Source organism: Eretmochelys imbricata, chromosome 2 (genome assembly GCF_965152235.1).
Source record: "Eretmochelys imbricata isolate rEreImb1 chromosome 2, rEreImb1.hap1, whole genome shotgun sequence".
In the NCBI taxonomy this organism is placed as follows: domain Eukaryota; kingdom Metazoa; phylum Chordata; order Testudines; family Cheloniidae; genus Eretmochelys; species Eretmochelys imbricata.
The window spans coordinates 123074194-123099807 of NC_135573.1; the positions used below are offsets into that span (position 1 = coordinate 123074194).

General features: G+C 40.8%; 1 protein-coding gene across 1 annotated transcript in view; it reads right to left on the reverse strand.

The window, feature by feature from the left end:
* Nucleotides 1–684: 684 nt before the first annotated feature.
* LOC144260144 (glutamate decarboxylase 1-like) overlaps nucleotides 685–25614 on the reverse strand; it is a 47062-nt gene continuing 22132 nt past the window's right edge. Inside the window, exons 8-16 of the mRNA XM_077808704.1 lie at nucleotides 20227–20306; nucleotides 14625–14679; nucleotides 10782–10898; nucleotides 9176–9240; nucleotides 8519–8597; nucleotides 5640–5789; nucleotides 4780–4887; nucleotides 3312–3401; nucleotides 685–858 (exon numbers count right to left, since the gene is read on the reverse strand). Coding sequence (XP_077664830.1) covers nucleotides 685–858; nucleotides 3312–3401; nucleotides 4780–4887; nucleotides 5640–5789; nucleotides 8519–8597; nucleotides 9176–9240; nucleotides 10782–10898; nucleotides 14625–14679; nucleotides 20227–20306 — 918 coding nt within the window. The remainder of the gene's footprint in view (nucleotides 859–3311; nucleotides 3402–4779; nucleotides 4888–5639; nucleotides 5790–8518; nucleotides 8598–9175; nucleotides 9241–10781; nucleotides 10899–14624; nucleotides 14680–20226; nucleotides 20307–25614) is intronic.

The following is a 25614-nucleotide window of genomic DNA, read 5'->3' on the forward strand; positions in this document are numbered from 1 at the left end:
CTGCACAGATGTGTTTACTAAACCAAAGCAAAGTGAGTGATAGAAACCAATAAAAGGTGCAAGCATCCAAACAACACTTCCTACTAAGTACTAATGTGGCTTGACAGAAAACAAAAAAAAGCTGTATTCTAGGATAATTTTTGACTGCCACAAGTAGCTATGAAGTTTCACACACACTGTGATGAAGAAAGCTTGGAGCCAAAGGCTCTTCTGGAGCTCCTGCCTCTGTATTCTGCTCTCTTTAACTAATGACAAAAGAATGCTATATTTATAGGGCCTAAGACCCATCAAAGGAGCCTATGAAAGCAAAGGTAAACCTTAATCTTAGTCCACTCTGCTGCAGCCCAGAAGGCATATGAAGCCCCAATACCACTCTGCTAGAAAACAAACGGGGGGGAGGGGGTGGAGGACGAAAAAGATACAGTTAAGAAGGATGCATACGGTGACTCTCAAGCCCTGTGAAACGATGAGATCTCTTGTCTAAAGGGAGTTGAGCTTTAATTAAAAAAAAGGTTGAGCTTTCATTAATCTAGGTACCTCCAGTAACGGCAGTATCTTCCTATCCTTAGGACAGGAGGTGCCATAATACATTAAACTAACATGGAGTAGCAAATGTAACATTTTTTAATGGTGCCCACTATGGCAGCACAAAATTGATCCCATTTCAAAGTGCAGCATCAGTTATCACAAGTCCTTGCCAAGCCGTTCAATTTCTTCAAGGAGGAAGTCAACGTCTGATTTCCTAGTAGCTGGGTTAGAAAAGACCACTCTGAAAAAATTCACTTTGTCCCCATGTGGCTGGTAGCTAACCATTGTCATTCCTTCTTCTATCATCCGTGCTTTTATTTTTGGAGCAACCTGTATACAAAAAGTCAGCCATCACAATTATTTTCCTTTTACATTTGGAAACTTTACACCCCTCTCATTACAGCCAGTCTTTGCAAGTCACAGTATAACAAAAAAGCTAGCATGATTAAAACTTCATAAGACTGTTGTCATTGACATCAGTGAGAGTTCTGCTTGAATAAGACAGAATTTCAGGATTTGTCCTTCTGTTTTTAATTTTAACATAAGATAGAATGTTAACATTACATACAGTAGGACAAATCCTGAAGTCCTTACTCAGCTTTTACTCACTCCCTACACAGGAAAAACTCTCATTGATTTCTGTGACAACATCCTTATAAAATTGCAATCCTGCTCGTTCATTTGTTATCCCTAATTTTGTGCACTTAAAATTTTAGGTGCTTCTATTCTGGGGCTTGTAGATTTTGGTTGGTAATATCTCTGAGATAATGGATGAACAAACATTTTGATTTGCACGCAAACATGTAGCACAGTGTTGACTTGTTACTTGCTTGATTTGTGGATGTTATCAGAGATTCTCAGCACCCAAATGGTGGGAACCCAAAATCAGAGGTTAGATTACTTTGAAAATCAGGCCCATTCAGCAAAGTTTCAATTTGCAATAAATAGTGAGTTTTGCACGTGAGCTCTTCTACATCACTTTTAATACCTTAAGTGGAGTTTACTAAAGTTGCCTCCTACTCCTTTGTTCCTTATCAACTTTCATCACTTTTTAAATATGTTGCGATGAGAAAATCAAGGTGGGTTTTTTTTCTGCATCTTCATTATAGTTGGCTGTCTGATTTATGAGTTCCAACTTTCTTCTATTTGCCATCATTGCAGGACTCCTACCATAATATTGGGAAGGCAAAACAACTTTTCAAGGCCACTATCAGTGGCACTTCCTGGAAATCCTGATCATCTAGGAAAGATGAGCCCTGCACACTAACTCTGGATGCTAACATGCCCCCTCCTTATTATAATACATGTGATCTCTGGGAGTGGGAATTCTGACTCCAAATCATGTTTTGCATGGCTCCCTGCTGTTGCCACAGGGCCAGGCGTTATTTTAGCTGTGTGTAATATACATGTATATGCTACATTGTGCATTTTTATTAAGAGGTTTTCTGTTGGTAGATTGTACATTTACAGAATTGAAAGCAAACATACAGAATCCTCCCATTGGGATTAAAAATGCTTGTTACCTGGACAACATTTCTGAACAGCCCTGCAGCCCAGATGAATGCGATTTGAAAACTGGAATTTGGTAGGAAAATAATCCTTACTGAGGAAGAGTGCAGAACCTTGTTTTGGATGACTGTTTGATTTGACCAAGATATGAGCTTTTTAAAAGCATGTAATGATTGTGCACAGTAGATATTTTTCCCTTTTAAGTGTTCACCTAGGGCAAGTTGTCCTGTGTATCTAGGTGCAATAAAGTTAGCTTTGCTGTCATTAAACACCATAAAATAGGTCAATCGCTTCCTATACTAGTGCCTCAACTCCCAGGAATTCTGTAAGCTAAGAAAAGTCAGAGGAGGGCTGACTGACTAGACCTAGGTAAACTATATAAAGTGAACACTTCTTCATGCATCTGAAGAAGTGTTTTTTTACCCTCGAAAGCTTATGCCCAAATAAACTTGTTAGTCTTTAACGGGCCACCGGACTCCTCGTTGTTTTTGTGGATACAGACTAACATGGCTACCCCTCTGATAAAGTGAACAAGTTATTCAATTAATGTAGCCCTTTTCTCTGCTTACAGAGGGACTTGAGCCAAGATTTTGAAGAGTGATAAGTCACTTCGGTGCTTTAGAACCCACCCTCTGAAAAGTTAGGCCCTTTACACTGTCTCAAGTTGGGCACCAAAAGATTTAGGTCCACTAGATTATTAGTCATTTTAAAAAAATCTCAGCCTTCTATTTTTGCATATTTGAAATGATCTGATGAATGGTTTTTGCAGACATGTCTCGGACTGGGGATTCTTTGAAAACTATTCACTACGACTATTGATTTAGGTTCCATAATTTAACATTAGTGCTCTGTGACTGGTCACTTAAGTCTCATGTCATTGTTTCTGTTTCCTGATTGCGTGATTTCCAAGCCCAAAGAGAACATTTAAGGGGGCTGCAGATACACTTGGAATAATGGTCTGTACTCATTCTTGTGAGTGGTGAGTCACTCCTACAAATGGTCAGAGAAAACTTTTCTCAAACACATTCAAAGGACTCTTTTTATTTGAATGAATATTCATAATTTTACGAGCTTGCTGTTCTCTAATTCTGACACTAAGGAGATGTCCATGACATTAAGTTTTTTCTTGTTTGGATGGAACACAAACTGTAGTATTTGAGTCCTGATTAAACAACAAGGTTGTATGAAAATATGGAATACATGAAGGCTGAGAACTATCAACAGAGACCTTATTAGTCACAACAGCCTCTGAATGTCAATACTAGAAATCTTACCTGATGAAGTAATTTCTCTCGTTCTGGCCCATTTGGTATTCTTCTAAGATTTGGTGGAATGTACCAGAAACACACATTGGTGAGTTCAGGCTTTAAAACAAAGATATTTATTTCTCAGTAAACGATAATCATGATTCTGCTATTGGGTCTGAGGTCAACGAGTTTAATACCAATAGTATCTAAATGACCTAGGCATAAGCCCATTGAACATCAGTCCAATGCTTTTAAGTCACTTTTGAAAATCCTACCTTTTACTTTTAGGTCACTTATTCAAAACTGGCCCAGGTTGATAATTATCACAAAAGGTGTTACTCTGTGATGACTGTCCAGCAGTCAACGCAATATAATTTAGGGCTCACTCCTGCAAGGTGTTGAGCACCCTGGCCTTGATCTAGCAGAGCACTTATTCATGAGCTTAACAGTAAGTACATGAATAGTTCCATGATTAAGTGCAGTATTGCCACTCCCACAATTTTTCGTGAGTGCCAGGATTTCAGGGGGCCTGGAGCTCATACCGCGATGACATGAGAAGTCCAGATCCCTCGTGAAATTAAGCCAGCAGAGTTTCCCCCTCTGATCGCTTTTCCTCACAGGACAGGAGAGGACAGAGCAAAAAGCTCAGCAGATCACTGTAGCTCCACTTCCTCCTCCCAATTTTCCTCCTGTGCACAACGGAGCAGGATGGGACCTCTGCTCCTTCCCCTTTCCCCTGCATTAGATGGCCTGGGAAAGGAGGGTGAGGGGTGAAGAACTCCTGGAACTGCATCTCCCACCCCAATCCTGGAAAGGGGGAGATCCCTGCTGCAGTCCTCTGAGGCTTGGGAGAGAGAGACAGATGTGAGGCTGGGGGGAGGGGAGTGGAACTGATGGAGGTGGGGCTGATGGGACCTATTGGGGACAAGATCAATTGCTGGGCAGGCAATAGGCAGATGTAGGGGTGAGAACTCTTGGAGCCAATACATTTTGGAGAGTAGGCAACACTAATTGGTCACGGACACTGTGGGTGGGCAGAGGGAGGGCAATACTCAAGAGAGAGACCAAAAAAAACCTCCAGTAGAAAAAAAATGTTCAGTCAATTGAGTCACAAATTTTACACCCAGCTCTACTCTGCATCTTGCAGAATCAAGTCCCTAATTGCCCAGTTCATTGCTTAGAACCGTCCATGCTGTCGCAAAAGAAAACCATCACCTAAATTTGGTTTGCCACCTTTGTCTGTTATCCCAGAGGCTGGATGAACACCACAGAGGATTTAAAAATACTCTGTTCATTCAGGAAATGGCTACCATGGCTAGACTCATTTCTACTGTACAATATGAATATACCTGATCTGTGAAGTGCCCATTTCAATTCGACAGGGAAAGTGACAACAGGACAATATGTTAGCTTTTTATATGGAACATCAAATTAAATGTAAAATAGAAGGGAATACATACTGAGGAAGAGAACAGAGGGATATTTTTATACTTACTTCGGCATCAAATACAAGCTCAAAGTTCTCTCTTGAATTCAGTTCCTTGTAAAGATACTCTGCAAGTTCAAGGAATTTGTTGATAAGAATCTCAAAGCCTCGAGTGCCCTGTGGAATATCAATGCAAAACATATAGAAAGTGAGCTAAAGAGTGCTTGAGGTGCTTTAGAAAAAACAAACAACAACTTTATTGTACAGGAATGAGCTTGAAGGGGAGAATCTAGGGTACTGTCCTGAGGAACGGTATTTTATTGTTTTGGGGCACAGAACTTATCGATGCTCATTCTATATAACATACAGAACCTCATTCTAAAAAAGGTATGCTTTTAGAAGTATGAATCTACATAACTATTGAGCTTAAACCAACACCACATCAAATGAAGTCTCATTTGTCTGAGTTTTTGCATGCATGGTAGGGACTGCATTTTGACAGATCTCTAAGACCAGTTTAGTTGATAAATTATGCTCCCCCTGCCCTTTTTCCCCTTTACCTTGCCATTGGTAACGTATTTCCTATTTAGGCAATAATGGGGTTTACTCCAGTTGCTAACATAGCACCTTTTCAAAGGTTTCAGAATTTGGCTATATTTCTTGACCTGATCTTTGTTCCATTATTGTTGCAATTCTAACTTGTTTTTGTAAATTATAAATCATAAAATCAGAATTGTATATCACATCACACTATGGTTTCATGTCTCTTCTACACAAAAAAGACTGAGCATTAGGCACTGATGCTCCTATTTATCATTTAATATTTACTTTGCTTGCAAGAACAGCTATTGTTTATGTGCTTTGTTGTTGATGTTGCAAAACATTTTTATTTTTCTGGTTAAAGCTGCATTTCTGTAGACCTTTCCTACCTTAGCTTTCCACATTAGCCAAAGTTTGAAGACATCAACATGCCGGCCACACTGAATGGTCTTGTCCCCTGTGTCGTAAGTTGTATCATACTGTTTGTCTGGTTGGAACAGATACCCAGCACGCATCTGATTACAGGCTTGCAGAAGATTCTAGAGCAGGAATACAACCATCAATATGCATGCTATATTTATGAACAAGATTCATTTTGGAATATCCACTTCAACTACTGAACTTGGGCTAAAAATGAGCAAATACTAGGATAATTACACTGAAATACAAACACTGTCCCATTGAAAATAATGCTACATTTAGGGCTTGTCTATATGAACAAGCACATAGTGAGCAATCGGGAGTGTAAATCTCTCTCTCTCTAGTCTGCCATGCATTAATCATCCATGTGGACCCTGCTGCTGAGTACTAAAAGTTCATAATCACTTTGATCCACACTTGTGTCAAAGTGGGGTAGATCAAAGTGCCCTAGGGAACTGTTAGTGTAATGTGGCAAGATCCACACAGACAGCTAGTGTGTAGCAGGATAGTGCAAGGTAGATTGACACCCCGGCTTGCCGTGCACTGTGTGTACAGACAAATTCTTAGTCTTGATCTATACAATTTATTAAATAGGTCCTTTATCAGGCATATGATACTGAGCTCCATATCCTGCACATATGCAAAAAAATACAGAATGAAAAATTGAGTATGTAAAATTTCATCTAATTGCCTCCTTTATTATGCAAGAGTCATAATATTTGTGTGTTTTATGGATACTGTGTGAGCTACCAATGGTTACAACCATTGTTCATAGATTATGGAGTGAGCAAGAATATTGAGAGTACTACGTTCATCTGAAGGGGAGAGGTCGTTTACATCTTGGTAATAGACACCCATATAATAGTGATTTCTCCATAAGACATCAAGCCCATTTTCCACCTGTTTTTCTTCAAAAAACGCCTTTTCCATTTTTTTTTAAAGCACTTGACAGTTTCTTCAGACTTTGTGGTAAAGATCTCTGCACAAAGCATGGCAGAATTTGATTTGTGTGCGTCTGACGAAGCAATACACTTTTTGTTCTCAACCTGAATTTGCAGGCAGACAACTCATGGTGCCGCTGAAAGCTATTTCTGCTATGAAAAGAGAATCTACTACAGAGTGAGGAGATAAAAGAAACAACATAATGAAGAAAAATAGAATAAGGGCCTTTAGGTCTTAGAATGAAGGTATCCTACCAAATACCAACCAAATAAATGCTTAGAAAACTGTGTGTAAATTATACAGTGGTCTATGTTAAACATTTACTTTTTCAATGTATTTGATTTTACTGATGAAATCATGGGGTTTCCTAAGTTGCCATGGAATGGGAAATAAGGCAAATGGGAAATTTAACTGCCAGTTTGTAAATGCTGACTTTTTTATAAAGCTTCCAGTGTGTGTCTGTGAATGTACATACCATGGAAAAACCTTAACAACACAATGTTAAGATTACAAAAAGGTAAAACTCGAGACCAAGAAAACTCAATGGTTAAGAAAAGGAGTACTTGTGGCACCTTAGAGACTAACCAATTTATTTGAGCATGAGCTTTCGTGAGCTACAGCTCACTTCATCAGATGTATGAGCTGTAGGTCACGAAAGCTCATGCTCAAATAAATTGGTTAGTCTCTAAGGTGCCACAAGTACTCCTTTTCTTTTTGCGAATACAGACTAACACGGCTGTTACTCTGAAACCTGTCAATGGTTAAGGTTCCCACAATAACATCAATTCAGACACATCGCATAGTATTGTATGCTGAATTAGGGTATACATTTAACACAAATGGTAATTAATATTCTATTTATTTGCAAAGATAAATTCCACTTGTCAGTCATTAGTGTGACAGATAACCTTTGATATCAAAAGATGGGTTGCCTCCAGAGAAGATATTTTTATGGGAAACAGGAATGAGTGAATTATCTGCTATTCTGATTCAAATATCCGGATAGAGGATGTTCAGAGGAACAGCTCACCAAGGGATGTGATATGATAGGTTCTCCATTGCTTGAAGTCTTTAAATTCAATACTTTTTCTCTAAAAAGCTATGCTCTAGCTCAACAAGAAGTTTGGGGCTTACCAAAGAAATGACTGAGTGAAATGCTATGACCTATGTTATGCAGGAGTACCAATGAGATGGTAAGAATGTCCCCTTCTGCCTCCAAAATCTGTGTCTATGTATTTATAAATCCAGATCTGGATATCAGCCAGACTTACCCTTCCCAAAGGGCTATATACTCTTTTCTGGACCCCAGAAAATCCTTCTCCAAAGCTGGCCCAGACACTCTCTTACTTGTGAAGGCACCTACATGACTATCAGCCAAATAAATACTTAAGATAATGGGCATCATTAAAAAAAAAAGTCCTTGCTATCGCCTGCTGTCTTTGGGCCCGGATGACCATTAGCCATCTCCTGACACCATTAGGTGTGGTGGTGTGGCCACTTTCTTCCCACATCTTGCCTCTTTAGAGTGTATATGCCTGGAAGTCATATTGCCATATGATCTTGAAGAGGTTTTATGGGAGTCTGTTTCCTTACTAAGCACCAACAGGATAGGAAAGCTCTTCTTCTGGTGGTTCCATGGTCCTGCGGTCTTAGGATGTGACCTAGAACCACCTGACTGGTAGCTGGGAAACGCAGACCCTACAATACAGGGCAAGTCAGGATTTTCAGATCATCAGAAAATTCAAAGGTAAGAGGGGTACAGCAACCGTTGAGGATTGCTGTGCTCTGAGGTTTCTGCTCTTTGCCTTTGTCAACTTTTACAATCACATCAGTTGGCCTTCGTGCTAGCACTTTAAGTCATTACCTAAAGCCTGTTTTGACATATGAAAGACATCATTTACGGTACCTTTTCACAGACCAGGAAGGCAGAACACTGAAGTGGAACGCCCATCAATTTGTGTGGATTCCAGGTGACAGAATTGGCCCTAGGTGATAAACCAAACTATAAGGTAAGGAACATGGCAGGTGTTAAATGTAATAGGTATAAGTCTCCCCAAAGGCCCCTGCACACACATACATATCACTTTCCAGACATAATATGTGTGTCTACCTCTGCTGCTCAAAAGAGCTTACATTCTTACAGGACAATGGCTTAAGATAATAGTTCAGGGTAGGGAAAGTGAAAGAATTATTAATAAAAAGGAGAGGAGAGCTTTTAAGGAAAGATTTAGAGGAAGAAAGAGAAGGTAGATTGCGGGGGGGAGGAAAGAAAGGCTGTTCCTTGTGAAGGGAGCCATGTGATAAAGGAATGAAGCTCAGAGTGAGAAAAGGAGATTCAGGAAGAGGAAGACAAAAAAGAAATGGGGAGTGTATAAAGTAAAGGAGGAGAGGAGATCAGAAATGGAGGTGGTGGGGCAAGATTATTTAGGGATTTGTAGATGGGGCTGTGTGTTGTGTGGTAATGGAGGGATTCAAGGTGTGTAAGGGGTAACATGGCAAGAACAACAGAGAGGGGAGGATGATGACTTACTCTGAATAAAAACACAGAATGCATTATGCTCACCTTTCAATGCCATTAAGTTTAAAGGAATGTTTCCTAGACATCAGCAGCCCACCTCCCCATGCTGCCTGTAAGAAATGAGACAATGACATTATAAAATAAAAACAAGAGAAGAAAAGTTCAATCCTGCATAAGAGAGTTACTAAAATATTTTTCTTCTAAAAGATACAAGCTGTTAAATGAACTCAGGCATTAAATGTTACAAGAAATCTAATCTATAAAGGGAAAAACAGAGCAACACCCAGCCACACCACACAGACAATGGAGGAACAAAGTGCATATATTCAAGAAGGTTTTCTGCTCATTGGTTGGCGTATAATAGAGTATTGTAAAGTGCTGTGCCGCAGCTGTAGTTTTATATAGCATTCTGCAAATAAGAAGTATGGATAAAAATAAGCCATATTCACTGTGCCTTATTAAACAAATAGTCCATTGGCTTTAATGTGATTTCATGCATGAATAAGAGAATAATCACAGCATTTAATAAAGACAAAGGGTAAATTTCTGTCATGCTGAAGTCCATTCGAACTGCTGTGTGGCAGTCAGGACCTGAGCACTACCTGTGGGCTCAGGTTCAAGGTCTGTGATCCATCACATTTAATTCATTGCATGCTCTTTTAAATGCCTGGACCATCTTCTTTCTTTAGAGTAGTAAACTGAAGCCAGCAATTAGCTTGATCCACAGTGCATACTAACTGCAAGAAGAATTTCTATGAAAATCCTCTTTATGTTCACTAGAGATTAGACTGCATGGGTAAGGTTCAATATACTGAAACAACTGCATTTATATTTAACCTGGTTATAGTGGCACACCATTGTACCTACTGAAAAAGCAAACACTTCAAAATTCAACTTATTTTTAACCAAAAATTTCCAACAAAGGTTGCCTAAAGTCAGGCCTAAATTAATATTTAGGCATCTTGATAGAACTGGTTTGATTTTAGGAAGTGCTAAGAAATCACAGCTCTGATCAATTTAAAAATCAGAAAATCAGGCCACCAATTTAATATGCACTTAGATGCCAACCTAAAGTTAGGCAACCGCTACTGAGAATTTGGGCTAAAATTCACACATTTTACTTCAGAGTAAAAAAAATAATATGACTAGCTACTTATTCATTCAACTATATCAGAGAGAAGAATTTGGCCTAGTGATTTAAATTCAGCTTATCTTGCCAGGAGCTGTACTTATCCCAGTGACTCTGTACTACTAAGGTGGTATTATATGCAGAAGAAATGATTAGTCATAAAAAGAAAAATATTCTTCAAAACGATCATTCATTGTATGCCAGAGAGGTGTATTATGGTATTTTGAGTTGCTCTAGTCTGACATAAAGCGAATGCATTTTGAAGCCGTATTTGTTGTATTATTCCAAGACTTGAATGAACACTAACAAATGCCATTCACTTAGTTTCCTTTCTAAACAGGCACACCCTTCACTGCAAGATTGTATCTTGTTCGAGTATGTCTATTCATCACAATCCATTCATACACATTAGTTGTACTGGAACCCTTCAAAACAGGTGCTCTTTTCTGTGGTAAAGAAACACGTTCCAGATTTTAATCCTATAAAAAAATAATTGTGAGCAATATTTCTGAAAAGCATTACATCCACATGCATCCAGAGTCCATACTTCTCGCAGATGTCAGCAATGTTGTCAAGAGGATCAAAGGCTCCATACACTGTCGTACCAGCTGTGGCACTGACATAGAGTGGGATATGATCCTGAAAATAATACAAGATAATTCAGGTCATATTAGCGGAAGGGATAACTCAGAGAACGTGTTCTTCTTTCTTCTCATATCAGTCACCATTTCTATAATGTCGCAATACATTTCCATCATCACCCCTTTTCTTCCCATTAACAACTTTCCCCAAATCCCTATCTGAGACTGAAATTTTTCATGTTTAGTTTTTGCCTGAAGGTGGTGAATGTTATGGAAAGTTTGGTCAGTATCTTCATATGAACCCAGAAAAGATGTACCTTTAGGAAGAGATATTTGTTCACTGACTCATCAAATTAGTGAAAAGTGATTTGAACGAGGTTCAAAAGGAGCAGGTGACATAAGTCCACAGGTAAGTATCAAAAAAGTGATCTAAACAGAAGGCTGAATGTTGGATGGGGGAGGGGCACAGCATGGAAAATTATAATAGATTCATAGGAACAATAAGAAGAAAATCAGTGGGGGAATTTGCTCAACATGTCTATACTCAGATGCAAGTAGTATGGGGAATAAACAGGAAGAACTGAAAGTATTAGTACATAAGATAAATTATGACTTAATTGGCATCACAGAGACTTGATGGAATAAATCTTATCACTGGAATATTGATATAGAGGGGTACAGCTTGTTCAGGAAGAACAGGCAGGGCAGAAAGAGAGGAGGTGTTGCATTCTACATCAAATTATATATACTTGTTTTGAGGTCCCGAAGGAGATGAAAAGCAGACCAGTTGAAAGCCTCCGGATAAAATAGAAGGGGTAATGTCATGGTAAGGATCTAGTATAGACCACCAAATCAGTAAGAGGAGGTGGAGGATGCATTTCTAGAACATATAAGAGAAATATCCAAAACACAAGAGCTGGTAGTAATGGGGGACTTTAGCTACACAGACATCTGTTGGAAAAGTAATGCAGCAAAACACAAAATTTCCAATAAGTTCTTGGAATGTAATGGGAACAACTTCTTGTTTCAGAAAGTAGAGGACTTAGCCAGGGGGACAGCCATTTTAAACCTGATTCTGACTAATAGGGAGGAATTGATAGCAAATCTGAAAGTGGAAGGCAATTTGAGTGAAAGTGACCAAGAAATGATAGATTTCATAAGTCTAAGAAAAGGAAAGAGTGGGAATAGAAGAATAAGGAGAATGGACTTCAAGAAATGCAGACTTCAACAATCTCAGAGAACTGATAGATAAGGTCCATGGGAAGAAAATCAAAGGCAAAAAGGAGTTCAGAGGTGCTTGAAGTTTCTCAAGGAGGCAATATCAAAGGCACGACTGCAAGCTATCCCGATGCAAAGGAAAGATAGGAAAAATAGGAAGAGGTCAATACGGCTCCGTCAAGAGTTCTCTGATGACCTGAGAGTCAAAAAGGAATCCTACAAAAAGTGGAAACAAGTTGCTAAGGACAAGTGTAATGCCAACAGACCCCGGTCATCAGTGGGTGGGATTGAATCTGGGACCTCTGGAGCTTAGTGCATGAGCCTCTACCGCATTAGCTAAAAGCTAACTGGCTGTTAGCTAAGGCTATAGAGCAGACTCATTTTCTCTCTCTCTCTCAGTGGTCTGAGTGCCACTAGATGGGACACAACACTACACCCCGAAGGTGTGTGGGTTACACAAGCACAAAGGACTAGCCTAAGCATGTAGGGACAAAATCAGAAAGGCTAAGACACAAAATCAGTTACACTTCACAAGGGACATAAAAGTTAATAAGAAGACGTTCTCTAAATATATTAGGAGCAAGAGAAAGACAAAGGAAAGTATAGGTCCACTACATAGGAGGGAAGGAGAGCTAATAACTGATGACATCTAGAAGGCTGAAGTGTTTAATACCTATTTTGCTTCAGTTAATAGTGACCAGACATTCAATACAATTAATATTAACAATAAGGGGGAAGGAAGCCAAGCCAAAACAGGGAAAGAACAGGTTCAAGAGTATTTAAAAAACTTAGATGTATTCAAGTTGGCAGGGCATGATGAAATTCACCCTACGGTACTCAGAAAACTAGCTGGATCTCAAAGAACTCATGGAGGACAGGTGAAGTCCCAGAGGACTGGAAAAGGGCAAACACAGTACCTATTTTTAACAAGGGGAACAAAGATGTCACAGGGACTTATAAACCAGTCAGCCTAACTTTGATATCTGGAAAGATACTGGAACAAATTATTAAACAATCAGTTTGTAAGCACCTAGAGGATACTAAGGTTGTAAGGAATAGCCAGTGTGTACTTGTCAAAAAAAAAAAAAGAAAATCGTCATGTGAAACCAACCTAATTTCTTTCTTTGACAGGATTACTGGCCTACTGGATGGTGGGGAAGCAGTAGATGTGCTATGTCATGATTTTAGTAAGTCTTTTGATACATTTTCACATGACAGTCTCATAAACAAACTAGGGAAACATGGTCTAGAGGAAATTGCTCTAATGCAGGTGCACAACTGACTGAAAGAACACACTCAAAGTAATTATCAGTGATTCACTGTCAAACTGGGAGAGTGTATTTGTGGGGTCCCACACAGGCTAGTCCTGGGTCAGATACTATTCAATATTTTCATTAATGGCTTGGATAATGGAGTGGAGAGCATCCTTATAAAATCTGTAGATGACACTAAGTTGGGAAGAGTTGCAATCATTTTGGAGGGCAGGATTAGAATTCATAACAATCTTGACAAATCAGAGAATTGGTCTGAAATCAACAAAATGAAATTCAATAAAGACAAGTGCAAAATACTACACTTAGGGAAAAAAATCAAATGCACAACTACAAAAGGGGTAATAATTGGCTCGGTGGAAATACTGTTGGAAAGGATCTGTGGGTTATAGTGGATCACAAATTGCATATGAATGAATGTGATGCAGTTGGGGAAAAAGGCTAATGTCATTCTGGGGTTTATTAATGGGAATGTTGTATGTAAGACATGGGAAGTAATTGTCCAGTTCTATTTGGTACTGATGAGGCCTCAGCTGGAGTATCATGTCCAACTGTGAGCACTGTACTTTAGGAAAGAGGTGGATAAATTAGAGAGAGTCCAGAGGAGAGTAACAAAAATGATAAAAGGTGTAGAAAACCTGACCTGTGAGCAAAGGTTAAAAGAACTGGGCACGTTCAGGCTTAAGAAAAGAAGACCGATAGCCATCTTCAGATATGTGAAAGGCTGTTATAAAGAAGACAGGGATCCATTGTTCTCCGTGTCCACAGAAGGTAGGACAAGAAGTAATGGGCTTAATCTGAAGCAAGGAAGATTTAGCTTAGATAGTAGGAAATGCTTTCTAACTCTAAGGTTGGTTAAACTCTGGAATAGGCTTCCAAGGGAGGTTGAGGCATTTCCATCACTGGAGGTCTGTAAGAACAGGTTGGACAAACATCTGTCAGGGATAGTTTAGGTTTACTTGGTTCCACCTCAGTGCAGGGGGCTGGATTTAATGACCATTCAAGGTTCCTTCCAGCCCTACATGTCCATGATACTATGACTCTCTACTTTTAATTGTAAGACAATTTTGTAACTTAAAAGATGTCTTCTCTATAATCCAGGCAAATACTGCAGTCCTCACTCTGCCAAAACTCCCATTAATTTAAATGAGATTGCATTTGGAGCTCTGGGTGCTAAATACTTTCGAAAACATGGTTCCTACTATTAACTTCCTTGGGAATTTCACATGAGTGAGGACTGCCAGACTTAGCTCAATATTAATATCACAAGGCTACAAACAAACAAACAAACAAACCTGTCTCTTGACTTTGAGTATTTTTGCCTCCAAATCTGATGGAATCATCTTCCCCCTAGATGATTGTAGAATGTTGGGAGGGAAAAAAAGGGGAAAATTTAAGTTATTTGTCCTGCTACTCTTGAGAATATGCAGTAGATCAAAGCCCAGTTGGGGGGAGGGGTCTTTCCTTGACATTTACCATACTGTTCAGTTGACTCTCTCCAGTGAGGTTTACTTATATTTTGCTGCAAAATATTTTCAGCCTATATAAAACAGTGGCCAAAAGACAAGGAGCCTTATTTCCCACTACCCTGCATCTTTGTGTAAAGTGGTGTAACGCCTTGGCAAATGAGAATGGTAGCATTTTAGACCTACTTTGCACAAAGTAAATGGCAGCATAAGGTGCAGGGCAGTTGTGGATCACTCCCAATGCTCTAACTGATGCATTTGTGGCCCTTATCACATCCAAATAAAGCGATCATTAATGTAAACAAACTCATTGAAGATTAATGTTATGTTATGATATGGGGCCATGAGTAAGAAAACTGACAATAGCAGTTTCTACCCACTTCTCACCATGTGTATGATGGCAGGATTTGGCCCATAACATTTTGAAAAATTTGGTAATACACATATTGTATGTGAGCATAATACATGCCAATTTTAATCTGTTAATAGTTTTCCCCCCTCACATACTAACCATATTTCTATTGTGCTGCTAATGTGTTATCCTCTTTCATATCCATCTTATTGCACTGCATACTAATATACTGAAATGCTGGCTTTTTCTACCTGAATTGTTGCAAGCTTTTCTCTTCCTGTACTGCAAAATATTTCCTTTTACTCTTGCAGATTTTGCATTTCAAGGCTACAGAAATGAAGGAAGTCCTTGTAACACGGTACTCCATGAAAGAATTAGGACCAATTTTCAAACTTGGGTGCCCACTGTTAGGCTCTTAAATGCATACTTATGTTCCTAAAGAAAAGTGGCCTAATATGCAGAAGTATTGAGTAGATCAGGTCACGAAATGGGGATTTTTCCCTTACAAAATTGTGACCCAACTGGCAAGGGAGTTACAAGAATAACCTTACCCTGGTATGTACATTCTGGTCCACCAAAGACTGTCACGTGAGGTTTTACATAAGAGCTAGGGTCACAACATTAATACTATTGATTGCATAAAGAGCTATCTGAAGTCTGTATCAAGGCAGACTTGGCAAACAGGTTTTTTGTCAGACGAATGATGTTTATTCACCTGTATCTCTGCCAGCATATAATTAAACATTGTAAGCCAACACAATGGAAGCCTCATTTTCATACATAGTCAACAGGGTGGGGAATGTGAAGTCATCAAACCACAAGAGAACAAACTATAGGGGCAGGGAGTGTTATCCTGACTCTGCGTACAAACAAAGTACTTGGGGATATTAAGGAGAAGGCAAGGAAGACACTCCTTTATCCTGCACCTAGGAATTGACTGGTCAGTGTGATTACATTCATGACAATGGATCACAACCTGCCCTGGTTGAAATGCTGCAAAGGACATTTGGGGTGAGATGATCCTCTTTAGACAGAAGGCTAGCCAGTTAAGTTATGTTTAATCTCTAGAAATCATGTTATGCTTTTATGTGTAATACTGTTGTTTCCATTATCCTCTCTCTTGAGGATATCCTAACCTCTTGAATCTTTGATAATAAAAAGGTTGTTTTCACTACAAATCTAAGTGCCATGGTACTATACAAGGAGCTGACCCAGAGTTGAATCATTCAAGCAGAAGTAAAAGCGACAAAGAGTCCTGTGGCACCTTATAGACTAACAGATGTATTGGAGCATAAGCTTTTGTGGGTGAAAGCTTTCGTGGGTATAGGCATAAGCTTCCATGGGTATTTGTGGGTGAATACCCACGTCTTCCGATGCATGATGACATGGTGCCACAGGACTCTTTGCCGCTTTTACAGATCCAGTCTAACACGGCTACCCCTGATACTCAAGCAGAAGTGTACACTGTTCCCTGGAGAACAGAAGACCTGGTATTCCTGTGAGCGTTCAATGAAAAGCTATAAAGGAGGATGCTTCAAAGTGGCTTTGAGCCTGGGGCTCACCGATTGTTAACCTGCAAGGCACAGTAAGGGCTGGCATAGTGCAAAGAAGACTGTTTGGGTGGCTAACAGACTGGTGGTGTCAGGAAGCTGACAGAGAAAACAGGCAATTCTCCCTCTCACTGGAGGGGTGTAGGATTAGGGCTGGGGGGAGGGAGGTTAACAAGGTGACTCACAGTCCTTGATACCCCGAGAAGCATACCAAAAAAAAATTTAAAACCAAAAAAAAAAAAATCATTTTTGTCAAAATTTTCTTGTTTTTGCCAAAAATGAAAGGGAAAAAATGTTCTTGAAAAAGGACAGATCCCATGAAAATATCTTCAAAATGTCTATAAAAAAATATCATTTGGTTCTAGTAGTGAGAACCTGTAGCTCCCAGTGATTTTAGCTGGAGTAGTGACAAATACTCAGTATCTCTGGAAATCAGCCCACTTTTACTTAGGCTTTTACATTTCTGTGTATACTCCTAACTTTAGGCAACCCGATTTGAGAATCTTGGCCTTTACATACTTTTTGTTCAGGGAAATAAAAACACTTTTCTATTTTTGAATCTGCCACAGCCGTTGAATTATGACTACATCTGTATTCGGATATACGTGTGCAAATCACACTGAACTCAGTGAGCTGTAGCTCACGAAAGCTTATGCTCAAATAAATTTGTTAGTCTCTAAGGTGCCACAAGTCCTCCTTTTCTTTTTTCAGTAGGAACTGTGGTTTTAGCTAAGGATCCATCTGGATTTATAGCATCATTTAAATGGGTCTTCTACAGATTTTCTGAACAGACAAACAATTTTCAGAGAAAGGCATCAAACCAATTTAGGCAGTGATGTAATTTTTGTGGAGTTGTCATGGGTTACCTATTGCCTGTAACAACAACAACAAAAACAGGTGTGTTTTAAAGACTCATACGAACAACATATAGATTTCTGAAAATCAGGTACTTTTAGAGATATGCTATTATATAATCATGCACTTTTATGTGCCTTGACACATTTCCTTTGAACTCACTTAACATCTCATTATCACATGTATATTGTTTACTGTTTGAAATTTCTCAATCTTTAAACTATGTAGAATAATCTTCCGCTGTATAAAAAGAAAGATTACAGCTTGGGGGCCTGTAGCTTTTAGGAGACACTGCAATAACCAGTAAAAGAAACATGAAAACAACAACAACTCCCCCCCCACAACATTGAAGCTTAAACTTAACTCTCCCTTTGCATCCATTATGTAACAGATATCTTTTAAAAACTCCATTACCAATCTGATACTATAGTACATCAATTATTACACAGCATTATCACAGTAAAGATAATGGGTTTTCTCTTCCACATCACCATACTACAATGTTACAGTACTCCTAAGTAATAAAGAAATCAATTTTAATTTCTCAACACCAATACCTGAGGCCCAGAGGCCTCTTAACAAGAATGTATCAGACACAGAATTACAGAAATGCCCTCATACATGCCTTCATTTAGTCCCAGAGCAAAATATGGAAAAGAAACATAACTACAAACTCCTACATAGTCCTCTTCCCAAACACTAGCAAAAAAAAAAAAAAAAAATTCAACAGCCTTGCTCCCCAAGTAAACAAATAAAATGAAAGCTATTCAGGTGAAGAGACGATGGCATTAGAAAGAATAAGTTTAAAGGTGGACCAAGTTGTGGTCTAGGCTAGGGCTTCTCAACCTTTTTCTCTCTGGGGCCCCCTTGACATACTATAAAAGCTCCAGAGCCCAGTGTGGGAAGAGGGGCCTTGGGGCGGGGCCTTTGGCATAGGTGTAGTTTGAGTTCTATTGCCCCGAGGCGGGGGGGGGGAATAGGGGCCAGCGGGTCTTGAGCCACGTCTGCATGGTGGGGTCCAGGGAGGGAGTGCCATCTCCATCCCAACTCACCTCAACAGGCCACCCAGACTGTCTGGGTTGGGGCGGGGGAGGGGGGGGGTCAACCAAAAATAGTAACTCAAAGGTGGGGGGCTTAGCTCAGAAAGTTAAAAACAGGTCAGTGTGCAGGGAGGGGGATAGCTAGGGGCTGTGTTCAGACAGGAGGTAGCCCAATGTGCAGGGAGGGGGTAGCTGAGTGCAGGCAGTGGGGTAGCTCAGGGTGCAGGGAGGGGGTGGCTAGGGGCTGTGTGCAGGCAGGGGGCAGCTCAGGTTGTAGGGAGGGGGTATTGGGGCTGTGTGTAGGGAGGGAGGTAGTTCAGGGTGCAGGGAGAGGGCTACTATGAGCTGTGTGCAGGCAGGGGATAGCTAGGGGCTGTGTGCAGGCCGGGGGGTAGCTCAGAGTGCAGGGAGAGGGGGGGTTCTTACCGGCTGCCTCTGCGAGAACAAATGGGGCTGAGCAGCAGCTTCAATCTGGGGCACCAGCAGGAGAGGAGGGAACGCTGCTGCTGCTAACTGCTCCATGGCACCAGCCAGAGCAGCACCTACCCCGCACTGCCAGGCTCCGGCTCCCACCTCTGACCTGGCCAGGAGCCAGGGAGGGGAGATGGGGGCCGGGGGTTGCCATGATCTTGCGCTGCAATTTGGCCGGCGGGTGGCAATGCCCTCCATGTCCCCAACTCTGCCCATGGGCTCAGGGCTTCTGCCCCACAGGGAGCATCAGGGCTCAGGGCTCCAGGATTCAGCGCTGTGGGGGGATGCCAGGTTTGGGGCTTCAGCCCCACTGCGGGCCCCACGGCCACCTTGAAAGGGATCATGGACCCCTAGGGGGCGGGGAACCCCCAGCTGAGAACTGCTGGTCGAGGCAACACAGGTATGAAAGGGAGTCGGATCTATCTGCCACTATATACAAGTCCTTGCACTTGGTACTAAGCATGTGGGGAAAGCCTGTTACCCCACTTCCCCCAAGCAGATAGGTGGGAAATGGGCAGAGAAGGCAGGAATGTGTGGACACTTGGTTCCACCCCACAGTACATTGGCCAGCATAGCTCAGCTGGCATTAATTTGTTACTGGCATGGGCCAGTAGCAAATTACTGTACTTTTATGAAGTTAGGTAAAATAAGGGAAGGAATTATGCCTCTCTGAGGTCCAATTTCCTTCCCTGAAAGGTGGTGGCTCAGCATGTCTTGCTCCTTAAACAGGGTTAGTAGTAAAACCTCTGTCTAACCTTACATCTGGGCCCATTTTGAAATTTTTACTTAGAGACAGGTTCAGCCACCTTTACCCGTGTTAAATAGTATGTTACTTGGCAACTAGTCAAGTAGTATTACTATTGGAATGAAGTTTGTAGAACTGGCCCTTTAGTTTTACTCCCTGGGTTACTCAGGCACAACTCCCACTGACATCATTTATTTGTCTAAATAGAGACCGAGTAAATACTGAATAAGGACCTACAAATTTGGCTCTGTATTCGTAAGTGACCCATATTTTGCATCTAATAAATTCTGCTTTAGCTGTAGCTCAAGATCATTTTATAAAGTACAGTTCCCCTTAAGCAATAGACACAAGAGCAATTGGCACAAGAGAAGGTTAAATTCAGAAAAAAACATTTACTGGAAGACATTAAGGGGCTTACCTTTCATCACACTTTACTGCAATTACATTATCTGTCCCAATTCCAAGGACTGCTGCAGCTTTCTTAACTGAATAATGGCTCTTAAAAAAGAAAAAAGAAAAAGTTTATAAGGGAGTTTTGTTGGATACTGTGTACACAAAAAGAAAAGGAGGACTTGTGGCACCTTAGAGACTAACAAATTTATTTGAACATAAGCTTTTGTAAGCTACAGCTCACTTCATCGGATGCATTCAGTGGAAAATACAGTGGGGAGATTTATATACATAGAGAACATGAAACAATGAGTGTTACCATACACACTGTAACCAGAGTGATCGCTTAAGGTGAGCTATTACCAGCAGGAGAGCGGGGAGGAAAAAAACCTTTTGGAGTGATAATCAAGGTGGGCCATTTCCAGCAGTTGACAAGAACATCTGAGGTGAGCTATTACCAACAGACCGTTATTCCTACCTACATGCCTCCAGCTTTCATCCAGACCACACCACACGATCCATTGTCTACAGACAAGCTCTACGATACAACCGCATTTGCTCCAACCCCCAGACAGAGACAAACAACTACAAGATCTCTATCAAACATTCTTACAACTACAATACCCACCTGCTGAAGTGAAGAAACAGATTGACAGAGCCAGAAGTCACCTACTACAGGACAGGCCCAACAAAGAAAATAACAGAACGCCACTAGCCATCACATTCAGCCCCCAACTAAAACCTCTCCAATGCATCATCAATGATCTACAACCTATCCTGAAGGACGACCCATCACTCTCACAGATCTTGGGAGACAGGCCAGTCCTTGCTTACAGACAGCCCCCCCAACCTGAAGCAAATACTCACCAGCAACCACACACCACACAACAGAACCACTAACCCAGGAACCTATCCTTGCAACAAAGCCCGTTGCCAACTGTTTCCACATATCTATTCAGGAGACACCATCATAGGACCTAATCACATCAGCCACACTATCAGAGGCTCGTTCACCTGCACATCTACCAATGGGATATATGCCATCATGTGCCAGCAATGCCCCTCTGCCATGTACATTGGTCAAACTGGACAGTCTCTACGTAAAAGAATAAATGGACACAAATCAGACGTCAAGAATTATAACATTCAAAATCCAGTTGGAGAACACTTCAATCTCTTTGGTCACTCGATTACAGACCTAAAAGTTGCAATTCTCCAACAAAAAAACTTCAAAAACAGACTCCAACAAGAGACTGCTGAATTGGAATTAATTTGCAAACTGGATACAATTAACTTAGGCTTGAATAGAGACTGGGAGTGGATGGGTCATTACACAAAGTAAAACTATTTCCCCATGTTTATTCCCCCCCTCCACCCTCCACTGTTCCTCAGACGTTCTTGTCAACTACTGGAAATGGCCCACCTTGATTATCACTACAAAAGCCCCCCCCCAGCTCTCCTGCTGGTTATAGCTCACCTTAAGTGATCACTCTCCTTACAGTGTGAATGGTAACACCCATTGTTTCATGTTCTCTGTGTATATAAATCTCCCCATTGTATTTTCCACTGAATGGATCCGATGAAGTGAGCTGTAGCTCACAAAAGCTTATGCTCTAATAAATCTGTTACTCTCTAAGGTGCCACAAGTACTCCTTTTCTTTTTGAGAATACAGACTAACACGGCTGCTACTCCGAAACCAGTGAATACGAAGTACATACAATTTATGGGTGGCACCATTATTTTTTCTGCCCTAGGGAAATATAAAGTATGTTATGGCTCAGGTGTTGTGATGACACTTAAGAATATAAGAATGGGCATGCTGAAATTTACCAAGAGTCCATCAAATCCTGTCTAATCCTCCCATCATGCTCCTAACTGTGCTATGCTGTATAGGGAGTTTACTTCCTGATCCGAGTGGAGATAATTATTTGCCCTGACTGCTGATAGTCTGTACATTTTTTTAATTCCTAGCTAGTGTCATTAGACATGATATTCAGTAATTTACTAAGCAACTATTCTCTGTTAGACAGAAGAATGGCCCTACTAGGTCAGACCAAAGGTCCATCTAGCCCAGTATCCTGTCTTCTGACAGTGGTCAATGCCAGGTGCCGCAGAGGGAATGAACAGAACAGGTAATCATCAAGTGATCCATCCCCTGTTGCTCATTCCCAGCTTCTGGCAAACAAAGCTTTAGGAATGTGTACAATATGCTTGAGATTATTTATTAGATTTATGGCAGTTATGTTAATCATTAGGAGAATCATGTGCTTATATGATCATTGATTATTTAAGTTATGGGCTGCATGGTAAATATATTTAATTACAGGGTAAATAGTGGGTTATTTTTGTACTATTTTGCTGCCTGATCTCAAGTTTACAATTAAATAGGAAACACAAATCTGAACCAACATACAGCTACAATGATAAATAGCATTTGGAATTTCACATGTCCCATTTTTTGCATAATATTTCTGCATTGTTAATAAAGGTTTAAAAATAATCTAGACTGTCCTCTGTTAACATCCATGTAACAGATTATTTTTATGAGAAAAATGAATGAGATTTTAAAAAACACTGAAAGCTCTACTGATTTCATTCTGTACTGCCAGAGTAGCAGAGTGAACAACTTTTGCAACTGTGGAACACTCCAAATTAAATAACACAAAGCCACACCTGAGCAACCAACATCAATATTCTGCATTTACATTATGCCTCAATTCCATAACAATAGTGTAAATATAAATGTAGCTGAAGTTTCATACTGTGCATGTACAATGACAATATTCAAACTCTTATTTTTAAATTGTATATATGCACATTTGTCTGCAGACTAATCAGGGAAGAGTAGGCACCCGAGGCCTGATCCAAAGCCCACTGAGGTCCATGGAAACACTTCCATTGATATCAATCATCAGACCCCTAGAAAGTTTCACTTGGAAAAGTGCCACTGTTTTTGAGTTATACACATGGGGAAAAAAATTCCAAGGACCAGATTGTGACTTGTACAATGCACCTGCATAAGGGAGTAGGAAGGAGTGAACTTCTTCCAGATACCACCTGGGTATGAAATCTGAACTTTGTGTATGCACATAGCAGTGAATGGGTGGTGTTCGTCCTGTTACTTGCCCATCCTCACACCAAAAGCAGTGGGTTGGAATAGGTAAGGCCGGGCTCCATCACCCCAAAGTACCAGTGCAGGGAGTGTGATAAATTACTGCTGGTGCAGGTCAGCAGGAAATTACTATCCCTTCTTCTAAAGCTAGAGGATAACAGGGGAGGAACTGTGACTGAGAGATACATTTCTGAGTCACAATGTCTATGTCCACACTACACTTAGACACCCCCAGCTGGCCCATACCAAATGACTAGGGCTTGAAGGGCTGTTTAATTGTAGTGCGCCACAACGCCATCCAGAACTGCCTGGTGAAAGCCATCGAACCACGCCTGGGGGAGGTCGCCATGAACTGCACCATCCCTGGTACTGACAGCCAGCTGCGATCTGATGTCATCGTCACTGACGAGGCCCAGAAAAAGATCATCCTCATCGACATCACGGTCTCCTTTGAGAACAGGACCCTGGCCTTTTGTGAAGCCCGAGCTCGTAAGTTGGAAAAGTATGCTCCCCTGACTGATACCCTGAGAGCGAAGGGCTACGAGGTGCAGATGGGTGCCCTGATCGTCAGAGCCCTGGGCGCCTGGGACCCCTGCAATGAGCGTGTGCTGCGGACCTGTGGGATCAGTTGACGCTACGCACGGCTCATGCAGCACCTCATGGTCTCAGACATCATCTGATGGTCCAGGGACATTTACGTCGAACACATCATCGGCCACAGACAGTACCAGGAGGCGTGAGCCAGAGCGACATTGTGCATCGACTACGAGAAAGGGACCAAGAGACTTTTTCGGTTGGACTATATGAACTGGAACCAGAAACTCGCTAAACGTTAAATCTCACCAAACGATGGTCAATCCATCCTCATCATCATATCCACTCATTATACTCCACACCTGAACATAGCCATTATATGAACAACATACCCTCATATCTCAATGTCTATACTTTGACCTGTTAACCTTTTACCCCCAATCTGGGATACTGCAGATCATGTATTCCTTATGCCATCTGATCTTAAACCGAACTTCGCACCTGTCATAAATATAAATGGAAGGGTAAACACCTTTAAATTCCTCCTGGCCAGAGGAAAAACCTTTTCACCTGTAAAGGGTTCAGAAGCTAAGATAACCTCGCTGGCACCTGACCAAAATGACCAATGAGGAGAGAAGATACTTTCAAAGCTGGAAGGGGGGGAACAAAGGGTTCTCTCTGTCTGTGTGTTGCTTTTGCCGGAACCAGAGCAGGAATGCAGGTCAGAACTCCTGTAAAGAGTTAGTAAGCAATCTAGTTAGATATGTGTTAGATTCTGTTTTGTTTAAACGGCTGATAAAGTAAGTTGTGCTGAATGGAAGGTATATTCCTGTTTTGGTGTCTTTTTGTAACTTAAGGTTTTGCCTAGAGGGATTCTCTATGTTTTGAATCTGATTACCCTGTAAGGTATTTACCATCCTGATTTTACAGAGGTGATTCTTTTACTTTTTCTTTAATTAAAATTCTTCTTTTAAGAACCTGATTGTTTTTATATTGTTCTTAAGATCCAAGGGTTTGGGTCTGTGTTCACCTATGCCAATTGGTGAGGATTTTTGTCAAACCTTCCCCAGGAAAGGGGGTGTAGGGCTTGGGGGGATTTTGGGGGGAAAGACATTTCCAAGTGAGTTCTTTCCCTGTTATTTTTGTTAGACGCTTGGTGGTGGCAGCAATAAGGTCCAGGGACAAAGGTAAAACAGTTTGTACCTTGCGCAAGTTTTAACCTAAGCTGGTAAAAATAAGCTTAGGGGGTTTTTCATGCAGGTCCCCACATCTGTACCCTAGATTTCAGAGTGGGGAAGGAACCTTGACAGTACCCCTTGATAATGTGTACATTATTCCCTGACAACCAGAAACTTCTACGCTTAAACTCTGTACCATTCACTTTTTTTAAAACATCATCTTAACAACATTTTTAAATTTGGGCTTGAGCTGCAGCTCGAACTCTGGGACCCTTCCACCACATATGAGCTTTTTAATTGCTGTGTAGACAAACCCAGTGATTTCCAGGGCTAGTCCTGGTGCAGCTTACACCACACCACTTCCTCAGAGCTGTGCCTAAAGTCACAAGAGGGGATTTTCAAAAGAGCCTGTGTGACTTAGACTGTAAAAACAAGCACTAATGACTTGCAATGGGACAGGTGCTCCTAAATCACATAGGCACTTTTGGAAATCTCACTCAAACTTCCTCCAGAAGTATTTCATTTCATTTCCAGCTCATATATTTCAGTAGTCTGAATATTTAAATACTGATTTTCAAGATTCAGTACTGA